Raw genomic sequence first — 16854 nt, 5'->3', positions numbered from 1 at the left:
GCTCTATATATCTTCTAGATTGGGAGCCCGCTGTCGCCAACTTGGACTTCCCAAGCGCTTAGTACAGTGCTCTGCGCACAGGAAGCGCTCAATAAATACGACTGAATGAATGAATAAATATAAATGAACGAATGAATGAATGAATATAGAGTCCAGGCTCTACATATCTTCTAGACTGGGAGCCCGCTGTCGCCAACTTGGACTTCCCAAGCGCTTAGTACAGTGCTCCGCGCACGGTAAGCGCTCAATAAATGCGACTGAATGAATGAATACGAATGAATGAATGAATGAATGAATGAATATAGAGTCCAGGCTCTATATATCTTCTAGATTGGGAGCCCGCTGTCGCCAACTTGGACTTCCCAAGCGCTTAGTACAGCGCTCTGCACACAGGAAGCGCTCAATAAATATGACTGAATGACTGACTGACTGACTGAATGAATGAATGAATGAATATAGAGTCCAGGCTCTATATATCTTCTAGATTGGGAGCCCGCTGTCGCCAACTTGGACTTCCCAAGCGCTTAGTACAGTGCTCTGCGCACGGTAAGCGCTCAATAAATACGACTGAATGAATGAATGAATGAATGAATGAATATAGAGTCCGGCTCTATATATCTTCTAGATTGGGAGCCCGCTGTCGCCAACTTGGACTTCCCAAGCGCTTAGTACAGTGCTCTGCACACAGGAAGCGCTCAATAAATACGACTGAATGAAATACGACTGAATGAATGAGGTTGTCCCACGTGGGGCTCACAGTCTCAATCCGTGGCTCAGGGGAAAGAGCCCGGGCTTTGGAGTCCGAGGTCCTGGGTTCAAATCCCGGCTCCACCACTTGTCAGCTGTGTGACTTTGGGCAAGTCACCTCTCTTCTCTGGGCCTCAGTTCCCTCATCTGGAAAATGGGGATGAAGACCGGGAGCCCCGCGGGGGACAACCTGATCACCTTGTAACCTCCCGGGTGCTTAGAACAGTTCTTGGTACATAGTAAGCGCTTAATAAATGCCCTCATTATTATTATTATTATTATTATTCTCTGGGCCTCAGTTCCCTCATCTGTCAAATGGGGATGAAGACCGGGAGCCCCCCGGGGGACAACCCCGTCGCCCTGTAACCTCCCCGGCGCTTAGCACAGTGCTTGGCACATAGTAAGTGCTTAATAAATACCGTCATTATTATTATTATTATTATTCTCTGGGCCTCAGTTCCCTCATCTGTCAAATGGGGATGAAGACCGTGAGCCCCCCAGGGGACAACCTCATCACCTTGTAACCTCCCCGGCGCTTAGAACAGTGCTTGGCACAGAGTAAGCGCTTAATAAATGCCGTCATTATTATTACTATTATTCTCTGGGCCTCAGTTTCCTCATCTGTCAAATGGGGATGAAGACCGGGAGCCCCCCGGGGGACAGCCCCATCACCTTGTAACCTCCCCGGCGCTTAGAACAGTGCTTGGCACATAGTAAGCGCTTAATAAATGCCGTCATTATTATTATTATTATTATTATTAATCTCTGGGCCTCAGTTCCCTCATCTGTCAAATGGGGATGAAGACCGGGAGCCCCCCGGGGGACAAACTCATCACCTTATAACCTCCCCGGCGCTTAGAACAGTGCTTGGCACATAGTAAGCGCTTAATAAATGCCATCATCATTATTAGTAGCAGTACTTGTCCTTCCCAAGTGCTTAGTACAGTGCTCTGCACACAGTAAGCGCCCAATAAATACGAGTGATTGATCGATTAATAAACGCTATTATTATAGAGAGGCAGCGTGGCTCAGTGGAAAGAGCCCGGGCTTGGGAGTCCGAGGTCGTGGGTTCGAATCCCAACTCTGCCACATGCCTGCTGTGTGACCTTGGGCGAGTCACTTCCCTTCTCTGGGCCTCAGTTCCCTCATCTGGAAAATGGGGATGAAGACCGGGAGCCCCGCGGGGGACAACCTCATCACCTTGTAACCTCCCCGGCGCTTAGAACAGTGCTTGGCACATAGTAAGCGCTTAATCAATGCCGTCATTATTATTACTATTATTCTCTGTGCCTCAGTTTCCTCATCTGTCAAATGGGGATGAAGACCGTGAGCCCCCCGGGCGACCACCCCATCACCTCGTAACCTCCCGGGTGCTTAGAACAGCGCTTGGTACATAGTAAGCGCTTAATAAATACCATCATTATTATTATTATTATTATTATTCTCCGGGCCTCAGTTTCCTCATCTGTCAAATGGGGATGAAGACCGTGAGCCCCCCGGGTGACAACCCCATCACCGTGTAACCTCCCCGGCGCTTAGAACAGTGCTTGGCACATAGTAAGCGCTTAATCAATGCCGTCATTATTATTACTATTCTTCTCTGGGCCTCAGTTTCCTCATCTGTCAAATGGGGATGAAGACTGTGAGCCCCCTGGGGGACAACCTCATCACCTCGTAACCTCCCTGGCGCTTAGAACAGTGCTTGGCACATAGTAAGCGCTTAATAAATACCGTCATTATTATTATCATTATTATCATTATTATTATTATTATTATTATTCTCTGGGCCTCAGTTTCCTCATCTGTCAAATGGGGATGAAGACCATGAGCCCCCCGGGGGACAACCCCATCACCTTGTAACCTCCCCGGCGCTTACGACAGTGCTCGGCACGTAGTAAGCGCTTAATAAAAGCCGTTATTATTATTATCGTTATTATTACTTATTCCAGCGCTCAGTACGGTGCTCCGCACACAGTAAGCGCTCAATAGGTACGACTGATGATGACGATTTACTGAGCGCCCGTAAATCCGTCAGATCCTCCTATTTACTGAGCGTCTTCGGCAGTTTGAATGAATGAATGAATGAATATTAACCCCCACTTAGTACAGTTAAACGCCTACTAGGCGCTGAGCACTGTCGTAAGCGCCGAGAAATCGCCGTGACCGAACTCCTTAAACTCGGCCTATTTCCTGAGCGCTTTCGGAAAACCTGTAAAGTCGGCTATTTACTGAGCGCGCCTAAACCCCTAAGATCCTCCCGCTTTCGGGAATCGGTCAAATCGTCCTATGTACTGAGCGCTTGCACATCCCCAAAACCGGAATGACCGAGCGCTTTCATAACTTTTTAAAATCAGTCCACTTACTGAGCGGCCTCGCGAATCCCTAAAGTCGGACTATTTACTGAACGCCTTCATAAATCCGTCCAATCGTCCTATTTACTGAGCGCTCCCGTAAATGTTTGCCACTCGGTACAGTGCTCTGCACGCAGTGAGCGCTCAATAAGTACGACTGAATGAATGAATATTAATCCCCACTCAGTCCAGTGCTCTGCATGCAGTAAGCGCTCAATAAGAACGGCTGAATGAATGAATATTAATCCCCACTCAGCCAAGTAAGCGCTCAATAAGTACGACTGAATGAATGAATATTAATCCCCACTCAGTACAGTGCTCTGCACGCAGTAAGCGCTCAATAAGTACGACTGAATGAATGAATATTAATCCCCACTCAGCACAGTGCTCTGCACGCAGTAAGCGCTCAATAAGTACGGCTGAATGAATGAATATTAATCCCCACTCAGTCCAGTGCTCTGCACGCAGTAGGCGCTCAATAAGTACGACTGAATGAATGAATATTAATCCCCACTTAGCACAGTGCTCTGCACGCAGTAAGCGCTCAATAAGCACGACTGAATGAATGAATGAATATTAATCCCCACTCAGCACAGTGCTCTGCACGCAGTAAGCGCTCAATAAGTACGACTGAATGAATGAATATTAATCCCCACTCAGCACAGTGCTCTGCACGCAGTAAGCGCTCAATAAGTACGACTGAATGAATGAATATTAATCCCCACTTAGCACAGTGCTCTGCACGCAGGAAGCGCTCAATAAGTACGACTGAATGAATGAATATTAATCCCCACTTAGCCAAGTAAGCGCTCAATAAGTACGACTGAATGAATGAATATTAATCCCCACTCAGCACAGTGCTCTGCACGCAGGAAGCGCTCAATAAGTACGACTGAATGAATGAATGAATATTAATCCCCACTCAGCCCAGGGCTCTGCACGCGGTAAGCGCTCAATAAGTACGGCTGAATGAATGAATATTAATCCCCACTCAGTCCAGTGCTCTGCACGCAGTAAGCGCTCAATAAGTACGACTGAATGAATGAATATTAATCCCCACTTAGCACAGTGCTCTGCACGCAGTAAGCGCTCAATAAGTACGACTGAATGAATGAATATTAATCCCCACTCAGTCCAGTGCTCTGCACGCAGTAAGCGCTCAATAAGTACGACTGAATGAATGAATATTAATCCCCACTCAGTCCAGTGCCCTGCACGCAGTAAGCGCTCAATAAGTACGACTGAATGAATGAATATTAACCCGCACTCAGCCCAGTGCTCTGCACGCAGTAAGCGCTCAATAAGTACGACTGAATGAATGAATATTAATCCCCACTCAGTCCAGTGCTCTGCACGCAGTAAGCGCTCAATAAGTACGACTGAATGAATGAATATTAATCCCCACTCAGCACAGTGCTCTGCACGCAGTAAGCGCTCAATAAGTACGACTGAATGAATGAATATTAATCCCCACTCAGCACAGTGCTCTGCACGCAATAAGCGCTCAATAAGTATGACTGAATGAATGAATACTAATCCCCACTTAGTCTAGTGCTCTGCACGCAGCAAGCGCTCAATAAGTATGACTGAATGAATGAATATTAATCCCCACTCAGTCCAGTGCTCTGCACGCAGTAAGCGCTCAATAAGTACGACTGAATGAATGAATATTAATCCCCACTCAGTCCAGTGCTCTGCACGCAGTAAGCGCTCAATAAGTACGACTGAATGAATGAATATTAATCCCCACTTAGCCAAGTAAGCGCTCAATAAGTACGACTGAATGAATGAATATTAATCCCCACTCAGTCCAGTGCTCTGCACGCAGTAAGCGCTCAATAAGTGCGACTGAATGAATGAATATTAATCCCCACTCAGTCCAGTGCTCTGCACGCAGTAAGCGCTCAATAAATACAACTGAATGAATGAATATTAATCCCCACTTAGCACAGTGCTCTGCACGCAGTAAGCGCTCAATAAGTACGACTGAATGAATGAATATTAATCCCCACTCAGCACAGTGCTCTGCACGCATTAAGCGCTCAATAAGTACGACTGTATGAATGAATATTAATCCCCACTCAGTCCAGTGCTCTGCACGCAGTAAGCGCTCAATAAGTGCGACTGAATGAATGAATATTAATCCCCACTTAGCACAGTGCTCTGCACGCAGTAAGCGCTCAATAAGTATGGCTGAATGAATGAATATTAATCCGCACTCAGTCCAGTGTTCTGCACGCAGTAAGCGCTCAATAAATACGACTGAATGAATGAATATTAATCCCCACATAGTCCAGTGCTCTGCACGCAGTAAGCGCTCAATAAGTACGACTGAATGAATGAATATTAATCCCCACTCAGCCCAGTGCTCTTCACGCAGTAAGCGCTCAATAAGTACGACTGAATGAATGAATATTAATCCCCACTTAGTCCAGTGCTCTGCACGCAGCAAGCGCTCAATAAGTACGACTGAATGAATGAATATTAATCCCCACTCAGCCCAGTGCTCTGCACACAGTAAGCGCTCAATAAGTACGACTGAATGAATGAATATTAATCCCCACTCAGTCCAGTGCTCTGCACGCAGGAAGCGCTCAATAAGTACAGCTGAATGAATGAATATTAATCCCCACTTAGCCAAGTAAGCGCTCAATAAGTACAACTGAATGAATGAATATTAATCCCCGCTTAGCACAGTGCTCTGCACGCAGTAAGCGCTCAATAAGTACGACTGAATGAATGAATATTAATCCCCACTCAGCACAGTGCTCTGCACGCAGTAAGCGCTCAATAAATACGACTGAATGAATGAATATTAATCCCCACTCAGTCCAGTGCTCTGCAGGCAGTAAGCGCTCAATAAGTACGACTGAATGAATGAATATTAATCCCCACTTAGCCAAGTAAGCGCTCAATAAGTACGGCTGAATGAATGAATATTAATCCCCACTCAGCCCAGTGCTCTGCACGCAGTAAGCGCTCAATAAGTACGACTGAGTGAATGAATATTAATCCCCACTCAGTCCAGTGCTCTGCACGCAGTAAGCGCTCAATAAGTATGGCTGAATGAATGAATATTAATCCCCACTCAGCACAGTGCTCTGCACACAGTAAGCGCTCAATAAGTACGACTGAATGAATGAATATTAATCCCCACTCAGTCCAGTGCTCCGCACGCAGTAAGCGCTCAATAAATACGACTGAATGAATGAATATTAATCCCCTAAGCGCTCAATAAATACGACTGAATGAATGAATATTAATCCCCACTCAGCCCAGTGCTCTGCACGCAGTAAGCGCTCAATAAATACGACTGAATGAATGAGTATTAATCCCCATTTTGCAGATGAGGTAACCGAGGCCCGGAGAAGGGAAGTGACTTGCCCCGAGTCACACAGCAGACGCGTGGCAGCGTCGGGATTAGAACCCAGAACCCCCTGGCCCCCAAGCCCAGGCTCTTTCCACCGAGCCGCTGCTCTAGGCGCTCAGTACAGCGCTCCGCCCCCGGCAAGCGCTCCGTACCCTCATTCATTCATTCAGTCAGTCGTATTTATTGAGCGCTTTCTGTGTGCAGGGAAGCAGCGTGGCTCAGTGGAAAGAGCCCGGGCTTTGGAGTCCGAGGTCCTGGGTTCAAATCCCGCCTCCGCCAACTGTCAGCTGGGTGACTCTGGGCGAGTCGCTTCACTTCTCTGGGCCTCAGTTCCCTCATCTGTCAAATGGGGATGAAGACCGGGAGCCCCCCGTGGGATGAACTGATCACCTTGTAACCTCCCCGGCGCTTAGAACAGTGCTTGGCACGTAGTAAGCGCTTAATAAATGCCATCATCATCATCATCATCATCATCATCATCAGAGCGCTGTATGAATTCCCGGGGCGGCCTCCGCCGAACGTCCAGTACAGCGCTCGGCGGGAAATACGATCGGACGGAGGCGCCGGGCGCTGTACTGAACGCCCCCCGCGAGCCCATCCCCCCCACCCCGGCCTGGTACCGCTCAGGGGAGGAAGAGGAGGAGGAAGAGGAGGAGGAGGAGGAGGAGGGGGCGTCCCGGGGGGCGTCTCCACACTGCTTTCTTCCATCATATCGCCCGCAGACCTGGGGGAAGACAAGACGTTCATTCATTCAACCGGATTTATTGAGCGCCTCCCGGGTGCCGAGCGCCGGACTGAGCGCTCGGAAAGGACGATTCGGCAACGGATACTCATTCATTCATTCATTTAACCGTATTTATTGAGCGCTTCCTGGGTGCTGGACTGAGCGCTCGGAAAAGACGATTCGGCGACGGATACTCATTCATTCATTCCATCGTATTGATTGAGCACTTCCTGGGTGCCGAGCGCTGGACTAAGCGCTCCGAAAGGACGATTCGGCAACGGATACTCATTCATTCATTCAACCGTATTTATTGAGCGCTTCCTGGGTGCCGAGCGCTGGACTAAGCGCTCGGAAAGGACGATTCGGCAATGGATAGTCATTCATTCATTCATTCAACCGTATTTATTGAGCACTTCCTGGGTGCCGAGCACTGGACTGAGCGCTCGGAAAGGACGATTCGGCAACGGATACTCATTCATTCATTCAACCGTATTTATTGAGCGCTTCCTGGGTGCCGAGGGCTGGACTAAGTGCTCAGAAAGGATGATTTGGCAATGGATATTCATTCATTCATTCATTCAATCATATTTATTGAACGCTTCCTGGGTGCCGAGAGCTGGACTAAGTGCTCAGAAAGGATGATTTGGCAATGGATACTCATTCATTCATTCATTCAATCTTATTTATTGAACGCTTCCTGGGTGCCGAGCGCTGGACTAAGCACTCAGAAAGGACGATTCGGCAACAGATAGTCATTCATTCATTCCATTGTATTTACTGAGCACTTCCTGGGTGCCGAGCACTGGACTAAGCGCTCGGAATGGACAATTCGGCAACAAATATTCATTCATTCATTCATTCAACCGTCTTTATTGAGCGCTGCCTCGGTGCGGAGCGCCAGACTAATCATTCGGAAAGGACTATTCGGCAATGGACATTCATTCATTCATTCAACCGTATTTATTGAGCACTTCCTGGGTGCCGAGCACTGGACTAAGCGCTCGGAAAGGACGATTCAGTAAGATATTCATTCATTCATTCCATCGTATTTATTGAGCGCTTCCTGGGTGCCGAGTGCTGGACTAAGCACTCGGAAAGGACTATTCGGCAACGGATACTCATTCATTCATTCAACCATATTTATTGAGCGCATCCTGGGTGCGGAGCGCTGGACTGAGCGCTCGGAAAGGACGATTCGGCAACGGATACTCATTCATTCATTCAACCGTATTTACTGAGCGCTTCCTGGGTGCCGAGCGCTGGACTAAGCGCTCGAAAAGGACTATTCGGCAACGGATAATCATTCATTCATTCAACCGTATGTATTGAGCGCTTCCTGGGCGCCGAGCGCTGGACTAAGCGCTTGGAAAGGACGATTCAGTAACAGATATTCATTCATTCATTCAATCGTCTTTATTGAGCGCTTCCTGGGCGCCGAGCGCTGGACTAAGCGCTTGGAAAGGACGATTCAGAAACAGATATTCACTCATTCATTCCATCGCATTTATTGAGCGCTTCCTGGGTGCCGAGTGCTGGACTAAGCGCTCGGAAAGGACGATTTGGCAACAGATACTCATTCATTCATTCCATCATATTTATTGAGCGCTTCCAGGGTGCCGAGCGCTGGACTAAGTGCTCGGAAAGTACGATTCGGCAACGGATATTCATTCATTCATTCCATCGTATGTACTGAGCGCTTCCTGGGTGCCGAGCGCTGGACTGAGCGCTCGGAAAGGACGATTGGGCAACGGATATTCATTCATTCATTCATTCATTCCATCGTATGTACTGAGCGCTTCCTGGGTGCCAAGCGCTGGGCTAAGCACTCGGAAAGGATGATTCAGTAACAGATATTCATTCATTCATTCCATCGTACTTATTGAGCGCTTCCTGGATACCGAGCGCTGGACTAAGCGCTCGAAAAGGACTATTCGGCAACGGACGCTCATTCATTCATTCAACCGTATTTATTGAGCGCTTCCTGGGTGCCGAGTGCTGGACTAAGCGCTCGGAAAGGACGATTCGGCAACGGATATTCATTCATTCATTCAACCGTATTTATTGAGCGCTTCCTGGGTGCCGAGCGCTGGACTGAGCGCTCGGAAAGGACGATTCAGCAACGGATGTTCATTCATTCATTCATTCCATCGTATTTATTGAGCACTTCCTGGGTGCCGAGCACTGGACTAAGCGCTCGGAAAGGACGATTCGGCAACGGATACTCATTCATTCATTCCATCGTATGTATTGAGCGCTTCCTGGGTGCCGAACGCTGGACTAAGCGCTCAGAAAGGACGATTCGGCAACGGATACTCATTCATTCATTCAACCGTATTTATTGAGCGCCTCCCGGGTGCCGAGCGCCGGACTGAGCGCTCGGAAAGGACGATTCGGCGACGGATACTCATTCATTCATTCCATCGTATTGATTGAGCGCTTCCTGGGTGTGGAGCGCTGGACTAAGCGCTTGGAAAGGACGATTCGGCAACAGATACTCATTCATTCATTCAATCGTATTTATTGAGCGCTTCCTGGGTGCGGAGCACTGGACTAAGCACTCGGAAAGGACGATTTAGTAACAGATACTCATTCATTCATTCACTCATTCAATCGTATTTATTGAGCCCTTCCTGGGTGCCGAGCGCTGGACTAAGCGCTTGGAAAGCACGATTCGGCAATGGCTATTCACTCATTCATTCCATCGCATTTATTGAGCGCTTCCTGGGTGCTGAGCGCTGGACTAAGCGCTCGGAAACGACAATTAGGCAATAGATATTCATTCATTCAACCGCATTTATTGAGCGCTTCCTGGGTGCTGAGCACTGGACTAAGCGCTCAGAAAGGATAATTCGGCAACGGATATTCATTCATTCATTCCATCGTATTTATTGAGCGCTTCCTGAGTGCTGAGCGCTGGACTAAGCGCTCGAAAAGGACTATTCGGCAACGGATACTCATTCATTCATTCAACCGTATTTATTGAGCGCTTCCTGGGTGCCGAGCACTGGACTAAGCGCTCAGAAAGGACGATTCAGTAACAGATATTCATTCATTCATTCAATCGTCTTTATTGAGCACTTCCTGGGCGCCGAGTGCTGGACTAAGCACTCGGAAAGGACAATTCAGCAATAGATATTCATTCATTCATTCCATCGTATCTATTGAGCGCTTCCTGGGCGCTGAGCGCTGGACTGAGCGCTCGGAAAGGACGATTCGGCAACGGATACTCATTCATTCATTCAACCGTATTTACTGAGCGCTTCCTGGGTGCCGAGCGCTGGACTAAGCGCTCGAAAAGGACTATTCGGCAACGGATACTCATTCATTCATTCAACCGTATGTATTGAGCGCTTCCTGGGTGCCGAGCACTGGACTAAGCGCTTGGAAAGGACGATTCAGAAACAGATATTCACTCATTCATTCCATCGCATTTATTGAGCGCTTCCTGGGTGCCGAGTGCTGGACTAAGCACTCGGAAAGGACGATTTGGCAACAGATACTCATTCATTCATTCCATCATATTTATTGAGCGCTTCCAGGGTGCCGAGCGCTGGACTAAGTGCTCGGAAAGTACGATTCGGCAACGGATATTCATTCATTCATTCAATCGTATTTATTGAGCACTTCCTGGGTGCCGAGCGCTGGACTAAGCGCTCGAAAAGGACTATTCGGCAACGGACGCTCATTCATTCATTCAACCGTATTTATTGAGCGCTTCCTGGGCGCCGAGTGCTGGACTAAGCACTCGGAAAGGACGATTCAGTAACAGATATTCATTCATTCATTCAATCGTATTTATTGAGCACTTCCTGGGCGCCGAGTGCTGGACTAAGCACTCGGAAAGGACAATTCAGCAATAGATATTCATTCATTCATTCCATCGTATCTATTGAGTGCTTCCTGGGCGCTGAGCGCTGGACTGAGCGCTCGGAAAGGACGATTCGGCAACGGATACTCATTCATTCATTCAACCGTATTTACTGAGCGCTTCCTGGGTGCCGAGCGCTGGACTAAGCGCTCGAAAAGGACTATTCGGCAACGGATACTCATTCATTCATTCAACCGTATGTATTGAGCGCTTCCTGGGTGCCGAGCACTGGACTAAGCGCTCGGAAAGGACGATTCAGTAACAGATATTCATTCATTCATTCAATCGTCTTTATTGAGCGCTTCCTGGGCGCCGAGCGCTGGACTGAGCGCTCGGAAAGGACGATTCAGCAACGGATACTCATTCATTCATTCAACAGTATTAATTGAGCGCTTCCTGAGTGCCGAGCGCTGGACTAAGCGCTCGGAAAGGACGATTCAGCAACGGCTAGTCATTCATTCATTCAACCGTATTTATTGAGCGCTCGGAAAGGGCAATTAGGCAATAGATATTCATTCATTCAATCGAATGTACTGAGCGCTTCCTGGATGCCGAGAGCTGGACTAAGCGCTCGGAAAGGATGATTCGGCAATGGATACTCATTCATTCATTCATTCCATCATATTTATTGAGCGCTTCCTGGGTGCCGAGCGCCGGACTAAGCGCTCGGAAAGGACGATTCGGCAATGGATATTCATTCATTCATTCCATCGTATTTATTGAGCGCTTCCTGGGTGCCGAGCACTGAACTAAGCGCTCGGAAAGGACGATTCGGCAACGGCTAGTCATTCATTCACTCATTCAACCGTATTTATTGAGCGCTTCCTGGGCGCCGAGCGCCGGACTAAGCGCTCGGAAAGGACGATTCGGCAACGGACGCTCATTCATTCATTCCACCGTATTTATTGAGCGCTTCCTGGGTGCCGAGCACTGAACTAAGCGCTCGGAAAGGACGATTTGGCAACGGCTAGTCATTCATTCATTCATTCAACCGTATTTATTGAGCGCTTCCTGGGTGCCGAGCACTGGACTAAGCGCTCAGAAAGGATAATTCGGCAACGGATATTCATTCATTCATTCCATCGTATTTATTGAGCGCTTCCTGAGTGCTGAGCGCTGGACTAAGCGCTCGAAAAGGACTATTCGGCAACGGACGCTCATTCATTCATTCAACCGTATGTATTGAGCGCTTCCTGGGTGCCGAGCACTGGACTAAGCGCTCGGAAAGGACGATTCAGTAACAGATATTCATTCATTCATTCAATCGTATTTATTGAGCACTTCCTGGGCGCCGAGTGCTGGACTAAGCACTCGGAAAGGACAATTCAGCAATAGATATTCATTCATTCATTCCATCGTATCTATTGAGTGCTTCCTGGGCGCTGAGCGCTGGACTGAGCGCTCGGAAAGGACGATTCGGCAACGGATACTCATTCATTCATTCAACCGTATTTACTGAGCGCTTCCTGGGTGCCGAGCGCTGGACTAAGCGCTCGAAAAGGACTATTCGGCAACGGATACTCATTCATTCATTCAACCGTATGTATTGAGCGCTTCCTGGGTGCCGAGCACTGGACTAAGCGCTCGGAAAGGACGATTCAGTAACAGATATTCATTCATTCATTCAATCGTCTTTATTGAGCGCTTCCTGGGCGCCGAGCGCTGGACTGAGCGCTCGGAAAGGACGATTCAGCAACGGATACTCATTCATTCATTCAACAGTATTAATTGAGCGCTTCCTGAGTGCCGAGCGCTGGACTAAGCGCTCGGAAAGGACGATTCAGCAACGGCTAGTCATTCATTCATTCAACCGTATTTATTGAGCGCTCGGAAAGGGCAATTAGGCAATAGATATTCATTCATTCAATCGAATGTACTGAGCGCTTCCTGGATGCCGAGAGCTGGACTAAGCGCTCGGAAAGGATGATTCGGCAATGGATACTCATTCATTCATTCATTCCATCATATTTATTGAGCGCTTCCTGGGTGCCGAGCGCCGGACTAAGCGCTCGGAAAGGACGATTCGGCAACGGATATTCATTCATTCATTCCATCGTATTTATTGAGCGCTTCCTGGGTGCCGAGCACTGAACTAAGCGCTCGGAAAGGACGATTCGGCAACGGCTAGTCATTCATTCACTCATTCAACCGTATTTATTGAGCGCTTCCTGGGCGCCGAGCGCCGGACTAAGCGCTCGGAAAGGACGATTCGGCAACGGACGCTCATTCATTCATTCCACCGTATTTATTGAGCGCTTCCTGGGTGCCGAGCACTGAACTAAGCGCTCGGAAAGGACGATTTGGCAACGGCTAGTCATTCATTCATTCATTCAACCGTATTTATTGAGCGCTTCCTGGGTGCCGAGCACTGGACTAAGCGCTCAGAAAGGATAATTCGGCAACGGATATTCATTCATTCATTCCATCGTATTTATTGAGCGCTTCCTGAGTGCTGAGCGCTGGACTAAGCGCTCGAAAAGGACGATTCGGCAACGGACGCTCATTCATTCATTCAACCGTATTTATTGAGCGCTTCCTGGGCGCGAAGAACTGGACTAATCGTTCTAAGCGCTGGGGTGGATACAAGAGAAGCGGCGTGGCTCAATGGGTAGAGCCCGGCCCTGGGAGTCAGAGGTCGTGAGTTCTAATTCTGCTCCCGCCCCTTGTCAGCTGGGTGCCTTTGGGCAAGTCGCTTCCCTTCTCTGGGCCTCAGTTCCCTCATCTGTCAAATGGGGATGAAGACCGGGAGCCCCCACCCCGGGGGACAACCCCATCACCGTGTAACCTCCCCGGCGCTTAGAACAGTGCTTTGCACATAGTAAGCGCTTAATAAATGCCTTCATTATTATTATTATTATTATTATTATTCTCTGGGCCTCAGTTCCCTCATCTGTCAAATGGGGATGAAGACCGGGAGCCCCCCGGGGAACAACCCCATCCCCTTGTAACCTCCCCGGCGCTTAGAACAGTGCCTGGCACATAGTAAGCGCTTAATAAATAACATCATTATTATTATCATTATTGTTATTAGAACAGCGCTTGGCACATAGTAAGCGCTTAATAAATGCCGTCATTATTATTATTATTATTCTCTGGGCCTCAGTTCCCTCATCCGTAAAATGGGGATGAAGACCGGGAGCCCCCCGGGGGACAACCCCATCACCTTGCAACCTCCCCGGCGCTTAGAACAGTGCTTGGCACATAGTAAGCACTTAATGAATGCCATCATCATTATTATTATTATTATTCTCTGAGCCTCAGTTCCCTCATCTGTCAAATGGGGATGAAGACCGGGAGCCCCCCGGGGGACAACCCCATCACCTTGTAACCTCCCCGGCGCTTAGAACAGTGCTTGGCACATAGTAAGTGCCTAATAAATGCCGTCTTTATTATTATTATTATTCTCTGGGCCTCAGTTCCCTCATCTGTCAAATGGGGATGAAGGCCGTGAGCCCCCCAGGGGACAACCTCATCACCCTGAAACCTCCCCGGCGCTTAGAACAGTGCTTGGCACGTAGTAAGCGCCTCATAAATACCATTATTATTAGTAGTATTATTCTCTGGACCTCAGTTTCCTCATCTGTCAAATGGGGATGAAGACCGTGAGCCCCCGGGGGACAACCCCATCACCTTGTAACCTCCCTAGCGCTTAGCACAGTGCTTTGCACATAGTAAGCGCTTAATAAATGCCATCATTAGTATTATCGTTAAGGAAAAAAGGGGGGGGGGAGAAAGAGAGAGAACTGCATTTCCCAGAATCCTCCGGGACCGGAGAGCGCAGAACTACATTTCCCAGAATCCTCCGGGGGCGGAGAGGAGGAGAACCGCATTTCCCAGGATCCTCCGGGGCCGGAGGGGGGGAGAACTACGTCTCCCAGAATCCTCCGGGGCCAGAGAGGGGGAGAACTGCATTTCCCAGAATCCTCCGGGGGCGGAGGGAGAACTACACCTCCCAGAATCCTCCGGGGCCAGAGAAGGGCGAGAGCTACATTTCCCAGGATCCTCCGGGGCCGGATGGGGGGAGAACTACATCTCCCAGAATCCTCCGGGGCCAGAGAGGGGGAGAACTGCATTTTCCAGAATCCTCCGGGGGCTGGAGAGGGGGGAGAACTACATTTCCCAGAATCCTCCGGGGCCGGAGGGGGGAGGACTACATCTCCCAGAATCCTCCGGGGCCGGAGATGGAGGAGAGCTACATTTCCCAGAATCCTCCGGGGCCGGAGAGGGGGAGGACTACATTTCCCAGAGCCCTCCGGGGCCGGGTGGGTCGCGCCTGCGCAGAGAGGCGCGGGGCAGCCCCCGCCACGTGTCCCGCGGCGGGGCCGCCCCCGCCCCTCGGGGGATGCGGGGAGGGGCGGGAGGAGCGTCCCCGGAAGTGGGGGAGGGGGCGCCCGCGGAGGCTGCTCTCACCTGGGTCCGCAACAGCGGCGGGGGGCGCGGGCGCCGACGGGAACCGGCCCGAACCGCTGGCGCTAGAGGGAGGAGCTGCGCCTTCCGCGCATGCGCCAACCGACGCGGGACACGCCCCTCCCCGGGTCTCCCGGACGCGCGCATGCGCCGGGACTGTCTGACACGTCACCGCCCCCCAAGCCACGCCCACCCGAGGGGATCCCGGGCTTCCCGGCAGCGCGCATGCGCCACGCGTCCCGCCTCCCGTAAACGTCACTGCCCCCCCGGGACTTCAGGGATGCGCGCATGCGCCGGTCCTAGCCATACGTCACCGCTTCCAAGCCACGCCCCCCCGGGGGCTCCAGGCTGTGCGCATGCGCCACGCGTCCCGCCTCCCGCAAACGTCACTGCCCCCAGGGACTTCAGGGTTGCGCGCATGCGCTGGCCCTAGCCATACGTCACCGCTACCAAGCCACGCCCCCCTGCGGGCCTCCAGTCCGTGCGCATGCGCCACGCGTCCCGCCTCCCGTATACGTCACTGCTCCCCCCCCCCCCGGACTTCAGGGCCGCGCGCATGCGCCGGTCCTAGTTATTTATCAATCAATCAATCAATCAATCAATCAATCAATCGTATTTATTGAGCGCTTACTGTGTGCAGAGCACTGTACTAAGCGCTTGGGAAGTACAAGTTGGCAACATTTAGAGACGGTCTCTACCCAGCAGTGGGCTCACAGTCTAAAAATAATTAATTATTAATAATAATAATAATAATAACGGCATTTGTTAAGCGCTTACTACGTGCAAAGCACCGTTCTAAGCGCCGAGGGGGGGATACAAGGTGATCAGTTTGTCCCACGTGGGGCTCACAGTCTTAATCCCCATTTTACAGATGAGGGAACTGAGGCCCAGAGAAGCGAAGTGACTTACCCAAGGTCACACAGCAGACACGTGGTGGAGGCAGGATTCGAACCCATGACCTCTGACTCCAGAGCCCGGGCCCTTTCCGCTGAGCCACGCTGCTTCAATTCATTCAACCGTATCTTTTGAGCGCTCACCGTGTGCCCAGCACTGTACTAAGCGCTTGGGAAGGACAAGCGGTAAATGGGGGCCATTTCGCGTGTCAGGCGCGAAATCAATCAATATGATCGATTGATTGATCGATTTCGCGTGTCAGGCGAACGTGATAATCAATCCATCGTATTGATTGAGCGCTTCCTGTGTGCAGAGCACTGTACTAGGCGCTTGGGAAGTCCAAGTTGGCAACATAGACAGGCCCTACCCCACAGTGGGCTCACACTCTACTGCGCTCTGCGCACAGTGAGCGCCCAATAAGTACGATTGATTGATTGATAAAAGATTGATTTTGATTGATAAAGATAGATTGATAGATGGATTGATTGATAAA

At 49.9% G+C, this 16854-nt stretch overlaps 1 protein-coding gene across 1 annotated transcript in view; it reads right to left on the bottom strand.

Annotated features, from left to right (window-relative positions):
- The window catches only part of PRRC1 (proline rich coiled-coil 1), a 57496-nt gene extending 41973 nt beyond the window's left edge, over positions 1-15523 (bottom strand). Inside the window, exons 1-2 of the mRNA XM_038742561.1 lie at positions 15471-15523; positions 7089-7192 (exon numbers count right to left, since the gene is read on the bottom strand). Coding sequence (XP_038598489.1) covers positions 7089-7179 — 91 coding nt within the window. The 5' untranslated portion in view covers positions 7180-7192; positions 15471-15523. The remainder of the gene's footprint in view (positions 1-7088; positions 7193-15470) is intronic.
- Between the last annotated feature and the right edge of the window lie 1331 nt (positions 15524-16854).

This window comes from Tachyglossus aculeatus, unplaced genomic scaffold (assembly GCF_015852505.1).
Source record: "Tachyglossus aculeatus isolate mTacAcu1 unplaced genomic scaffold, mTacAcu1.pri scaffold_131_arrow_ctg1, whole genome shotgun sequence".
NCBI classification, from domain to species: domain Eukaryota; kingdom Metazoa; phylum Chordata; class Mammalia; order Monotremata; family Tachyglossidae; genus Tachyglossus; species Tachyglossus aculeatus.
This window is presented reverse-complemented; position numbering and strand designations above follow the sequence as displayed.